At 30.7% G+C, this 15,002-nt stretch overlaps 1 protein-coding gene across 1 annotated transcript; it reads left to right on the forward strand.

Moving 5' to 3' along the window:
• The first annotated feature begins 94 nt into the window (after positions 1 to 94).
• Positions 95 to 15,002, forward strand: LOC123272033 (ubiquitin-like protein 3). The gene is made up of 4 exons (XM_044738639.1): positions 95 to 1,348; positions 11,275 to 11,383; positions 12,079 to 12,243; positions 13,658 to 15,002. The coding sequence occupies exons 1-4, from the start codon at positions 1,319 to 1,321 to the stop codon at positions 13,720 to 13,722; spliced, it is 369 nt and encodes a 122-aa protein (XP_044594574.1). The 5' UTR covers positions 95 to 1,318; the 3' UTR covers positions 13,723 to 15,002.

Genomic DNA, 15,002 nt, shown 5'->3' on the forward strand with positions numbered 1-15,002 from the left:
ACAATCGGTATTAAAAATCAATGGGAGTATTTTCATGAAATAAAACGAACCAGCGACAGTTTGTCCCCCCCCCCCCAACCTCCCTAATCTAGTAACCTTGGTTGAGGTTGGTGGAGTTGGTGGAGTTGGTGGAGTTGTCGGAGTTGTCTGAGCTGAGGAAAAGTTAGTAGTACCAGTACCAGGAGTGAGCAGCATCATCATCATCGTCAGTAGTATGTATGTCGAAGGCTCGGCGTAAGGCGTTGACCTTGTTGGTGGGTGATTCTCGCTCAGTGAGCTCGGTGTGCAAGGTGTTGTGTTGTGGTGAGGGAGCTCAAGCCGTCACCGAGCTCCTCGTCAGCTGGCTCCCCGTCTTTCTTCTAAACTAACAGTCGGTGATACTCGAGCAATGGGCAAGACACCTCGCTGACAATATTTTGTTTCCAGTCAGTGTCGCTATCCCGGATTTTATAACTACCGAGCCCAGAGCCAGCTTTGTCAAACACTCTGTCAAGGATAACAACAACAATAATAAAAACAACAACAACAAAAATAATAATAATAATAATAATAATAATAATAACAAGAGTAATCGTTAGTGAGTGTGTGAGCGTTTGTTTGAGGGCACTCTACTCGGGAAACGCCATTTTATGTGTTTGGCTCTGACACTGGAACAACGACCACCACCACCACCACCACGACAACGACAACCACGACCACGACCACGGTAGTGGTACACTTAGAAACAGCTAGACACTTTTATTCTGTGTTGTGCTTATCATTACTCCTAATTATTTTTTATTAGTGATACATATATTGATATATGTTTTATAAATTTTAGTTATACGTCTACATCTACATCTATATATATATTTATATACAAGTGTTTTGTTCTTTGTCTGCGCTAGTTAAAATGTTGCTCAAATATTCAACGCCCGACATGTATAAGTAACATTGTCGGGCCTGTCAGGGGCGGGCTTGCCGCGACAATTATTATTAATTAATTAATTAAATTAATAAATCATTCTGGAAGTTTATTAATTAGTGGTGGTATTTTGTGTAAATTAATAAAAGTTAGTGGTTAATTTTTTAACGGAAAAGTTGGAAAAGTGTTGTGCAAACGGAGTAACAGTGGAAAGTTGTGAATTTTTTTAAAATACATATATACAGATATATGGTAATTGAATAAAACAGTAGGAGCAATAACAGCAGCTGTAGTTGGTGGATAGCTGTCACTGACATCTGCTATTGTGTAATTTAAACAAAGGCTGTTGTCATTTGTTAATTGTCAATCATAACCTCTGGATTATTACACGCTTTTTTTTTTTAAGGATTTACCATGAATTCCAGAAATATTCCGTCTGATAAGGTACGTACTGTTGTTTTATATTTTTATTATATTTCCTGTTATTGTTTTTTAGGGATAGTGGGGGCTTCGATCAGTGATCGTGCAGGTTTGTGTCTAATCGTGCAGGTCTTAACGTGTCCGAACCCGCCCCAGCGCGTTGCGATGTTCAATGAGTTGAGGATTGAGAAACACAGGACCACTGAATACTATTAATATTATATTTTAGTAGATGACTTGATCAAAAACACCCTTTTTATTACTCCACTCCAATTTGTTTTTCTTTTTTTTTGGTATTGACTTTTTAATTCTATACTGTTATCATTGTTTGATTTTTTTTCAGGCGTTGCGATTACTCTTTTAGATCGATAGTACCAAAAGACTTTGTCTGGGTAAAATAATTCAAAGTAATTTGTATATTTCACTGGTTTACGAATTTACTGACCTAGTTTCTTATAGTTGGGCTTCCCTCGGAAATTCCACGTACTTGGCCAAGTATCACATTCAATTATAGTAATTTCTTAGTTAAAACCAATCTTTTACATCTTTAATTCACCCAAATGAAAAAGTTATTATAGAATAATTACTTTATTCAAATTTTATTTTTATTTCATCATTATTATTAATATTATAATTGTAATTAAAAAATCAATGCTTTTAAAATTTTATCATAATTTATGTTGGATTGAAATATTTAAAAAGTACAGAAATTTTTATACTGCTATTATTATAGTTGGACTATAAATAGTATCAAAGCTAAGTGGTGACATCCATAGCCTATATATGTGTATTTATGGAATATAAATAAGAAAGTAAAATGACTGGGCCACGTATTTATCTGCAATTTCACATTATCGATCTTCATGACTTACCGAGCGCCACGCTTAAAATATGACCCGGTGATAAAAAAAAAAAAAAAAAAAAAATAAGATGAAAAAATGCAAAACGATGAAAAGATGAATGAAAACTATAAAAATAAAACCACCACAAAATATATTTACGATTTAACGGTGCGTTAAGACGGAAATAACATTATCAAAAGTGACAATCTTTAATAATAAATCTCTGAAATTTATTGCTCAGAATTTTTTTATTAAAATCTCATTATTATCAGTCAAGTATATTATAAATTTATAGAAAAATCGTTTATTCAACTTTATATCTTAAATTATCTGACTGATTTAACTTATCAATAAAAAATATATATCATCGGTGGATTAAAGAAATTTAATTTATCTAATTAAAAAAAATGATCTAATCATGTCATAAATTTAATTTAAAAGTTTTTCTAAAAATTTGAGAAATAAATTAGTTAAATTTTTGCTAAAAAATTGAATTAATCTTTTGCAATTACTGGCTACTCGTAATTAAATTTAGCCGTTAATCAAAACATAATTTTAAAGCTATAGACCGGTAGAGGTTGAAAATAAAGCTCGGGATTCAAAGAAAGGCGTCATGTCACGCGTTATATATAAATTATAATAACTGTATTATATTATTAAATTTATAATATATATACAGGTATACATAATTACTGTAAATTTATTTACGTATAGTACAGAAGGTAGGAAACATCTATATGTATAGAGTTTGGTTCTGGTGCTGGTGCAACCGTTGACGTCGACCTCTGGCCTCGACATTCTATTTTAGAGCGTCAAACCGTTATATTAACGTTACCATCACAGATTTCTTGCTAATTTTTATCTTATTTTCATTTCAGAGCATAAATGCACTTGAAAAATTAACTATGCAATTCAATTATAATTAATAACTTAATCTTGGAAAATTTAAATTATTTTCAACCTCCTTTTTTTTTATAATAGAATATCATTCTTTTTTTCTAGAGTATATATCCGTATTGAAAAAACTCGTGAGACCTGATATTGACTCACGCATGACACGCGAAATAGAGTATGCACTTAATGTTTTTTTTATTTACTCCTTCCATTAACTTTTTACGGGCGGAATTTTTTTAGTCTGAAAGCTTTTTATTATAAGCAAAATATTCTCAATAAACTGAACAACATTAATCTAAAACTTTTTCCCAAGGTAAACTTAGATTGAATACTTAGAGAACAAAAATTATAATGATACCCGAAAGAAAAATAGTTTACTGCTTTTTATAATTTTATATTAGACAATATTTATAATATTGTATTAGACAATGTAGAATTCATTAGAAAGTAGTTTCAAAATTCGACCCCGAACAACGTGCATCACATATAAAATATTCAAATTTTTTATACTCTGTTTGCGAACAACATTCTACGTCATAAATTTTTTTTTATTTATATTAACTTGCATATTGATGTATACAGAACTACTCAATTCTCTTTGAAATAAGTATCAAGCAATATTTGCTTTTATATTTGAGTATTATATTCTGCATATTGTATGGGAATAAATGAAAAATGTTTTTTTATATGTTTACTCATTCGATACGGTATTAAATTTTTTATCAAAAAAAAAAAAAAAAAAAATACAGCAGTGGTTTTATAATAAAAACAAAAAGTATTTTTATTAAATTTTTTACATAGAATTAATATCTATCACAATTTTTATAATTCTGAATTTTATTTGTATTTGAACAGCATAATAATAAATTGTAATAATAACAATGAAGCATTATAAAAGCTAATTAAATTATATTAACGAAAAGCTATCGAAATTAATTAAGTTGATTTAATATCAATGACAAAATTAGTACCATTAGTACATAGTAGTTATACAACAATGAGGGAATGGCAAATATTCGCGTAACGGAGTACACCACCACCAGAACCGATGATGATGATGATGATAATAATGCTAATGGGTTAATGAAAAAGTCAAATTAATGAGGACAGGCCGGTCAGTTTGTAAATCAATCGTATGGTAATTAGAAACAGATTTCAATGTTCATATGCTAAGTAGTGTACCATGGTAACTTGATTAATTCAAAGTCAATGTTTTGATATTGTTATATTATTCTCGGCAACCAAGTTCATTATGCTGCATCAGTATTAATTATTACGGTACAGATATGTTGAGCCAACTATGTATTATAAATTTTTCCGGTTTCTTCAATGATACACATATGCATAATGTTTAAAGTTCAAAGTTACTGCACGTAAAATATAAATAAATATCCAGAGCTTAATATTTTTGGAGCTATTGCGTCGAAATGATCAATTTTTAATTTCTGTAGTTGAATGAATAAAATTTATCTTCTAGATTTGATTGTTCTATTAATCGGATAAAGAAAAAGTATAAATTCGTAGTGAGATATCCAGTCATTTAAGTTTTTACGCAATAACTGACGTTTAAAAATAAAAGGCTTCGGCCAATTGTTAGATAGGAGTTTTGTCCGAGCTCTCCACTCAAATAAATACCATTTTTATCAGTTGAGCGTTGTAGATGACGGCTAGCTTGAAGGAAAAAAGTACAATTGACGCCAAATTCCGGAAACTTCAATTTCGGTACCATAATAAACCATGTGTCCCGTCATATCGCCGTCACACGCCTGACATACAGCTGTCACAAAATTTCGGCCAGTCTGTCGGCTTTTTTTATTTTTTCTCGAGCTCCAACCGTTAAATAAACTCAATTCTCATCAATTTTATTACTATATTGACTAGTATAATTTTTTAAAAGCTTAATCTGTTGAAAGTTGGTCAGCATGTATGAATTTTTTCTACTACAACCGGTTGTGGAGTTAATATTTGTCAGAAGGATCGTTCTCTACAAAATACTAATCTTATTAGTCATATTGAAATATAGTTAATTTTACTCATAGAAAGAAAAGTTAGGATTAGTTTACAAATTTTTATGAACTAACCATTTAAATTTATTTATTTCTTTAGAAAAGAATTTCAATATATTTCTTTATTCCAATAGAAAAACATAAAAAGCTTTATTTGAATTATTCTTCAAACAAAAGAAATATATTATCAAAAAATTTTATGAACAAGTTTTTTAATGGTTGCTGTTATTAGGCTCTTCTCAAAAGAAGCATTAATTTTTCTCAGGGTAACATAAATATTATCGAATCTCCAAAATGTATTCATGTTGCAAGTTATTACCCAATTTTTCTATCATGATTAAGCAATTATATGCAGAGTTTCATCATTAAAACACTGTGAAACCTGAGCTTGAGTATCTTCCCATCCTTATACTTTGAAGAAACTTTAATTGCGTCACTTTTTCGAAACTTTAAACAAATGAATGTAAAATTTCGAAAGAATTTGAAGAAGATAGCAACATTTGAGAGGATTTTTTGAAAGTTGATAACTCTATCGTCCAGATAGAAGGAAAATCCTCTAGAATCCTGTAGGAGCTGTAGGAGCTGTAGGATCGGGGGTAGCAGGGGTCGTGTCAGACGGGTTGCGGCAAGTACGCTCTACTCTGGCCGGGTGGGCCAACCAAGCACCAGCACCAGCACCTTTATATATCCACGTATATATAAACGGAGTCTTCGGATGAACGTTGCAATCGATCGGTCCCCACTACAGCTAACCAATCTTTACTATTATATGTACACCCAGACACTATGCCCAGGTGTAGAGCAGTCAGTCAGTTGATTCTATATCTTCCTCGAATCTACAGCATGTTCACCATCGCAATTCAAACTCGCTCTTTACTTGGATATAGTATTATATACATAGATAATATATATACGCCAGTAATTCTCTTTGTTCTTATTCTTCTATATTATATACACTCTTATTTTACTTAGCTTTACTGTATTCTGTATTACATTTCTTCATCATCATCATCATCATCCTCCTCGTCATCATCATAATCATAATCAGCAGTAGTATGGTAGCAAAGTATAGTCGGGTCGGGTCTCCTTTTATTTTCTTCAGCCTCTGCATCACCACACCCACATTTGTTACTTGTTCCCACAAGTTTTAGTTTGTTGGAGCTCTCAAAATAGAATATATTGATAAAAAAAAATTATAATGGTTCGAGAGATAAAATTTTGAGCTGAGATTACTTTTAAGAGCTTGATCTAGAAGATCTAGAAGAAATATTTTTGAAGCAAGTTAAATTTACTGTTTTTAATTTCAAAACAGTGAAATTCATAAAATAATTTCTCATGAATCAATTTTTCTTGAGCATACACATGTATTCTCCCTTGTCCATTTAATTTTAATTCCCATCCCAACTTGAATAGTCAATCTAAGAGAGCAACCATGTCAATGACCGACAAACGAATGATGACTAGGGATTTTGAATAGCCCCTATTCCTAATTCCCATCTAGTGTTCCTCCCTTGTAGGGCATTGAATTTTCCTCTATTATTTATCTCCCAATATTTATCACTGTATGGCGTGTAGACATGAATAGGAGAAGCAAGAAGGAATATAAGAAGATATTGTAGTAACAGCAATCAAGACAGTATGTAACAGCATGAGAAAAGCGAAGCAGCTGTTGCCTGGAATAAAGGGCCCTTGGGGTAAAACTTAAATGTCCCGAGGGTGCGTCGGCGGCATACCAGCAATAACCAGAGAACCAGAGAACTAGAGAACAACTTAACAGAAGACAGGCTTCTAAATAAACTACTGAATCTCACAATGTAGCTGTATATGTAGTCGGTCTATCGCGTTAAGCCGTCATCAACAGCTTAATTGTTGCCGTAACTACTTATTGGGTCTTTACTGGGTCTCTACCCACGCATGAGTCACTCTTGATTCTTGATCGACGCCCATACCTACTAAATTTTGTTTGCCTGGAATTCATATCGCTTTTTTCACAATAGATCCCATCCGGGCGGGTGACTTTTATCCGAGCCGTTCAAATCGGCTGAGGTTTTTTTCGGAATAGCCCAAAACAACAATCTTACAGAGCATTAAATCGTTCTTTTTTATTAATAAAAATTCGTCATAAGAAACCACAAAAATTTTTTTTTGAGAAAGTTTTATGATACAATGACAGAAAGATTTGTTAATATTTAATAAAATAAATATTTCTTCGATCAGTATAAATCGAAAGTGTATTTATTTCGATTTGTCGTTGATTGTGCATACAGAATGTAAATGATAAATATGTGAGGATGTATGTACAATATATATATATACTATCATCGATATTAGATATGAGTAATGCAAGAAGTATAAGGAGGAAAACAAAGCAGCAAGTCAGGTAACCAGGTAGCGGGTGGGTCTCACATCGATAGGTCACGAGTAGTATTAAGGCCGTTCAATGATATGCCTGTGTAGTGTGACGCACGACTTTACACTCAACAATACACATCAAAGGCAAGACTATACCCGAGTTATTCTATATCCAAACCCTTTTTCTATTATTTAATTAAATCTTTTCATGATTCCATGATAGATGATAAAGAAAAAGAAGAAGAAGAAGAAGCAACACCAACGAAATTCAACACGACAATTACCCATAGAGCAAAATGAAATTAACAGATATGTCGGTCAATCCAATAAAATTATTAAATACAAGGTGTACCTTGTTAACGGTCACCGGGTAGCTCGATACTAATACAGCCAGTGTATGGCTTCGTTGTTTCTAGCTTCTTTGGGATTTTATCAACGATGAGTAAAGTCCAGCTACAACAAAACAATACCATATCGGATTTCTCGTACCTGTATATGTGTAGATATAGATGTAGATGTAGTTGTAGCCATAGAGTTTGCTAATTATGTTTACTCGTCGTAATCGCTGGCTCGTTCTATCTTCTTTGTTATATGTATTATGCACGTGTATTCGCTTTGTACACCAGTGTAAGGTTTTATCGAATACACGTGGATTTAATTTATTGCACATCCCACGTACAGTGTATATTTACACGGTTATGTTTTCCGGGATTATGCCACTGAGGCAAACCGCTTTTTTAATTTTATTACTTTATGACAATTATATTCTTGTATAAAAATCCTTTAAATTTACTTATTTAGCCTCTAGTGATCATTTTTTCCTTATAAAAAAAAAGATTATAAAATTAATCTATTTATATGGATCATACTTTAGAACTCTGCGTAAAAAAATAGCTTACATAATAGGTTTTTAGTACTTACTTATGTGTTTGTTAAAGTCTATTCATGAATAAACCCAATTAATGTAACTATTTTTATGATAAAATAATAAAAATGGGTGGCAACAGCAAATTATCATATTTAGATAACTGTTTATAAAGTCAGGAGCGCTACACGAGTCATATCAGAAGTAACAACGATTGTACAAGCCCCATAAATCGTCCATCTGTCAGAAAAAAGATAATAAATAAATGAATCAGACATTACAGCAGAATAGAGAGTGTTAATCTGGGTCTCGTAGGAGTCGGAACCTTGCCAAAAAGCTTACCGATTTTTTCCCTCGAGTTGAGCTTCCTGGACAAGATGCTAGGTGCATAAACAAACCATTAGATGCCCTTGGTGATGGAGAGAATTATCCAGCGTACTATACTGCTGGGTCTCGTTTTCGAGCAAGTTCAGCGTTGGCTTTGGCTTCTCAAAGTCATTGAGGAATAAGTAAGGGAACATCTACCATATAGATAAATCCTGTCTCTAGGGGAGTGTCTGAAAAGTATATAATATAACTGATGGTGGCAGTGGTGGCCAAGGTGGTGGTGGTGGTGGTGGTGGTGGTACTGCTGCTGCTGCTGTTGCAGGGATGTGCCCGTAAGTATTAGTCCGCGTGCGCATATGCACATTGCAAATGTCCCAATGACCTGGATTTGGTCGATCCTACAGTACCACCGACTCTGACTCCGCTATCCTCTTATATCTCTTGTATTATGTGTCCCTAATGTCGAGTCAAGGTGAGCACACGCTTGCAATTTTTTTTTTTTTTATCTATATTCTCAAATGTACTTTGTCTAAGTGCTCTTCCCTTTTCCTTTTCTTTATTTTATTTATTTATTATAAATATTTTTAATTTTTGACTTTTCTCCTTGACCCAAGGCATGCCGTGACGCATTTAACATTGAACGCATAACAACACCAATTAACGGCTATTACTCGGTCAATCTGAATTAACGATAAGTCTATTGGTATAATTATTGATATCTTCTAATGTACTTCACTGTTATCAGATTCTAATAATAAAAATACGAAGAAATTTAATTTATAAATTTTATAAAATTCTATGAACTAGTTAAAATATCTAAGTCAATGTTTTTTTTTTTTTTTTTTTATCTTTCACTTGAATTTTTATTGATTGATTGTAGTTTAATAATTGAAAGCTCTAATTACTTGGACATGCATTAAAATTAATTAATGAGTAACTTGTTATTTATTTTTGGAATTTCATGTCAAGAGCAGCAAAATTACAGGAATCAAAAACCAATAATTTGAAAGTTTAAGAGATTAAATAATAGTTATTTCGTAATTAAAAATGAATATATATATATTTTAGCTCTCTCTATGCGTGCATAAAATATAAAGTTGTTATATAAAAAATGGGACACAACGTTAACTGACATTCCTTCATTCAGACGGTTCTAATTACAAAATTAAAACCTTTTTAATTTTAACCGCAATGAAGTCATTAATTAAAAACTAAAAAAACATTCTGGTAAAATTTTCTTACTACAAACAAAGCTTTATATTAAAATTATGGAATATTATTTGAAAGATAAATACAACAGAAAGTTATACAACCAACAATAACATTTTTTAATATATTTTTCCTGAAAGCTCACACTTCCTGTAAACCATTTTTAACTAAAACTTTTGTTTCGCACTTGAACTTTCTGCTCTGACCCTTCAGTTACAGTTGCTAGAGACTGTTTTAGTAAACTTTGATGAATAGTTGCTGAAAATAATGCTAATATTATAGATTTTTATCAACTTTCAACTTTATAAATATCCATTTTCTGATGCTGTTGCTATAATAATTATTCGATTACAAAAGAGCTGGTTATAAATAACCAAGCAACTATTTATAATGACAATGGAAAAAATTCAATGATAAGGCTAGCGTACACATGAATTACATTCAAAGATTGATGACATAACATCAATGCAAATTATTGCTATAGCAGTAAACTGATATGTCTATTTATTGTATGTTATGTCTTTCCCAAGTTCATCATCATATCCATTTTGATGATAAAATCCATGAATATGGCCATCATTGCTATTGAATATCGATTAATTAGATCAAAACTTGTAACTAGTATCCAAGTGATCTAAATAAAAGTAGAAATAACAAGTCCTACCAACAATTTAATATAAATCGAGCTGAATAATGTTGAGAGTCATCAGTTGTGGACTAACTGGTGAGAACCCTGACACAAAATCACTTGTACTGCTTGCTCGCTTCATGTGATATGACCTAGAATTATTAAATATGCTAGAACGTCGTCCACATAACTTACTTTTTATAGCTTCATGACTTTTCGTTATCATCATCATTGCATTAAATCATCCGTCAACAATTAACTCCTAATAGTTGTTGCGTTGATCAGCAAAAAATACAAGAACAAACGACGATGATAGTGTTACTATACAAGGTAAAATCTGACAAATGATAAATTATTTATAAATAAACAAAAGATAGAGGACTAATCGGATCGGTTGAGGAAGTTTGATGATAAAATGTTGTTGTTGTTGTTATTATTATTATCGATAGCCGTACGGTGACCTACATTATTTATATTTTTTCATCGCTCTCACGTTGTTGACGATTAAAGATGATCCTTTGGCTCACTCGACAAGTGATTGATTACACTGTGTGTTCATCTGGGTGATAATGTGCCAGGGTTGTCATGTAAATTATTATGGAACGTGCAGGATCACACTCTGGATTAATTTCCACGTTATCTTTCATTTATAAATTTTCTACAGCTCTCCCCTGCTGGATCAAACAAAAATTAATTAATTCAACAGTTTTAGGAATTTATTTTACAAAAAAGAATTTTATTATAACGAATAAAAATATTTACCTTTCATTTTATTGTAAGATAAAAAATAACAAGTAATTAAATATTTAATATTTTTATGATTACAGATAAACTTACGTCTAATTCTTGTCAGTGGTAAGACAAAAGAATTTCTATTTAGTCCAAACGATTCTGCAGGAGACATAGCTCATCATGTATTTGAAAATTGGCCGGAAGGTTTGTTCTTATTACTTATCACCTTTATTTATCTCTCCACTGACCCACATTCTCCTAGAATCTAATTTAATTATATAAAATAATGTCCTGTAATTTTAAATATATTTAATTATATTATTATTGTCTTCCGGAGGCGAAATTTTAGAAAAAAAATGACTTACTTTTTAATTTTTAAAAACTAAATTTGGTAAAAAAAATAATTTATGAGTAAATTTAATTTATTACTTCGCAGTAAGGAAGTATATTTTTAGCTGTCGCATTTTGTCTGCAGTTGTATTGATAAAAGTATTGCTTATGACGTGAGAAAGTGCTTCCAAGAGGATGAAAGGATATATATATATATATGTATATATATAACTGGAAATATTAAAAAATCTGTTGAGCTTGTACTGAAGTAATAAAATAATTTTCCGCTGCATAAAATAATATATGATAAGTCAGTTGTCTAGTTCATGCATTAATTAAACATTTAATCTCTTCGCATTGCATTTTCCATTTTAAATTCTACATTTTACATTTATATATTTAAATTTATATTTATATACATATTGCGACGGAACTTTAATATTTGACTAGCTTTTCAACTTGTATTAGTTTTTTTTTACCACAAAAACAAAACAGCAGATGTTAGAAAAAAAACATAAAATCACAGATGAAATACATACATAAGTATTAATACTTACGATTGGTTACAGATTGGGCGGAAGAGGCCGTGGCAAAGGCGGAAATCTTACGACTAATTTACCAGGGTCGTTTTTTACACAGCAATGTTACGCTCGGTGCGCTTGGGCTTCCTTTTGGAAAAACAACAGTTATGCATCTGGTTCCTCGAGAAAATCTTCCTGAACCTAATTCCCAAGGTGAGTAGAAAATAACGCTGATTAATCATAGAACGTCATTGTTTTTAATCCAAACAATATCCTTCTATTATACTCTCAACTCTTTTACCACCAAAACCAACCAGGTCTCCTTCCTAACGGTGATTACATGTTCGTTCCTCGTGACAATGATGACGATGATTATTACTAATTGTCGACAAAAGTCTCCAGCTCCCCTTCTTCCTTCTTTTCTTCCTCATTTGTCCGTGAGTTTTTTGTTTCATTAATCTAAAGATAATTATTTTATTTATCACACAAAAGTTATTCATTTAAAACTAAAAGATAAACTTTTTCTCCTAAAAAGAGACTAAAAAATAATTCTGATAAAAATGAATTACCTTTTCTGGGTTGTTTGGACTGGGAACAATCAGATAGGAGCTGCCAGGATTCATGGTGGATCGGTGCTAAAAATTTCACTAAAAATAAAGAAATAATGAATAATGACAATGACTAATGCAGGACGTTTTCCATTTTTAATTTTCCAACCCTGCCAACAAGTTATTTCTCGCTTCCTTTTTACAAATAAAATGTATATATCGATGCCCTAATTCTAAAATGTCATAACCCACAAAAACAATTTTAACAAGAGACAGTTTAACTTATTGATATAATAATAATAATAATATTATTATTTAAACAGCGGATGCGATATTCATAAACTTGTTACTTCAAATATATAAAATTAAAATTGATTCAATGTTTGGGATTTTGTGGATACCAACAAGATAAAATTTAAGTATCGATTAAATTAATAATTTTATAAAAATTACCATCACAATTTATGAATAGAAGATGGAAAAAATAAATCTTTAATTAATTATTAAAAAGTCGGATGACTATCATCTATTTAACTCTTACTCTATTTCTTTTTTTTTTTTTTAATAAAAAAATTATAAATATAACTTCTGCAATTTTATTGTATCGCATGTATTAATTTTTCTAATGTCAATGGTAATGGAATTTACAAAAAATTAATTTTTTGATTATTTTGAAAATATAGTAAAAAATGTTCACTTTAATTTTTTATAAGAATTTTCAGTATTTTCCATTACCACAATTCTAAAATAAAAATAATGATTAATTATTATTTAATTAATTAATAGACACATTTATTCACATAGACAGTTAAATGAATACATAAATATATATATTTATCAGTTTGAAATAACTAAATTAATACGCAATGCTTTTTTATAATAAAACCAAAACTTATTCTAAAAATTGTTATTTCAAATATATAAAATTAAAATTGATTTAATGTTTGGGATTTTGTGGGTACCAACAAGATAAAATTAGAGTATCGATTAAATTTATATTTTTTAAATTGAATGTAAATTTATTTTAAGCAATATTATTTTTAATTTACTGTATACTAATATTGAATGAATTGTTTCAGATCAGAGACAAAAGAGCAAAGGCGGTGGAAGCAGTTGCTGCTCAGCATCCTGTTGTATACTCTAAATGTTGGCTGCCTTGGATACTACTCGTGGTCATATTACATGAGCCGATGGACATTTCCAAGTTGAGCCATTGTTTATAAGATTTAATGATAAATGATATGATTATGTATGTATAATCGTTAGTGACTGAACTTGCGAGCGATGTAGCTAAAATTATTAATTATTTAACGCTATTATTTAATTCACCGTCGGTCAAGGCGCCACCAATCGACGCAACAAATTCACACTCTGTATACCTTTTGTTTATCGATTCTGTCATACCATCACAATACAATACAATAAAACACTATTGTAATAGAATTATTATATATAAAAGAAGATAATATTATTATTAAAAAATAATAAAATGGATTTAGTATCGAGAAACGCCATTACATCAACGTTTAATATCGTTCGAACGATTTAATATTATTATATATAAAATAAAACCAATAATTATAGCGTCAGAGCCAAACTGTATAATAAATTAAAAATTATAATGATAATAATAATACTATTAATAATAATAATAAGTATTGATAAGGATAGTAATAGTAATAATAATAATTTTTATTATGACAAGCCTTTGAATTGACGTAATTGCTCATCAGCTGTTGGAAGTTTATGAGAACCGGAGCGTTGACAAAAAAATATTAATCCGTTTTGTTAAAAAAGAAATAAAGAAATAATAATAATAACAACTTTAGCACTGATGCTTGTAAAATAAATAAAAGAGCGATAAATACAAAGCATGCTCATCATTTAATGAATAATGAATAATAGATAAATAAATAAATAAATGAACAAAGGATGAGTACTCGAAAATAACAAAGACGCCTGACAAATTATAAAATATGTGTACTCTCTATTATTAAATGCCTTGCCGTATAGTAATAACGCTAAGTTCACTGACCTCTCTTCTTCGTATGAATCATTGTCGCACGCGATTATAATGCGATACTGTCGTTCAGACAACAATCCAGAGATGAGTGAGAATACGTTATTTTTAAAGTAACATCAATTATTAACTTTTGTCAAGTTATTGTTTGTTATCTACTACTACTACTACCCGCTAAGCCTATCAATACTTATTGTTAGTAATCGACTAGCTGCTCTCTGGATTATCATTAATTATTATTATTATTATTATTAAAATTATTATTGTGGTTGTAATTATTAGTATTATTATTATTACATTGTTATGCTACAGTGCTTAAAGTTTCAATCACTATCTAATTACTACCGCAGTGTTATTATAATTACGTAGGCCGAATACACGAATGAGTCGAATTGCAATGAAAA

The sequence above is a fragment of the Cotesia glomerata genome, linkage group LG9 (genome assembly GCF_020080835.1).
Source record: "Cotesia glomerata isolate CgM1 linkage group LG9, MPM_Cglom_v2.3, whole genome shotgun sequence".
Classification (NCBI taxonomy): Eukaryota; Metazoa; Arthropoda; class Insecta; order Hymenoptera; family Braconidae; genus Cotesia; species Cotesia glomerata.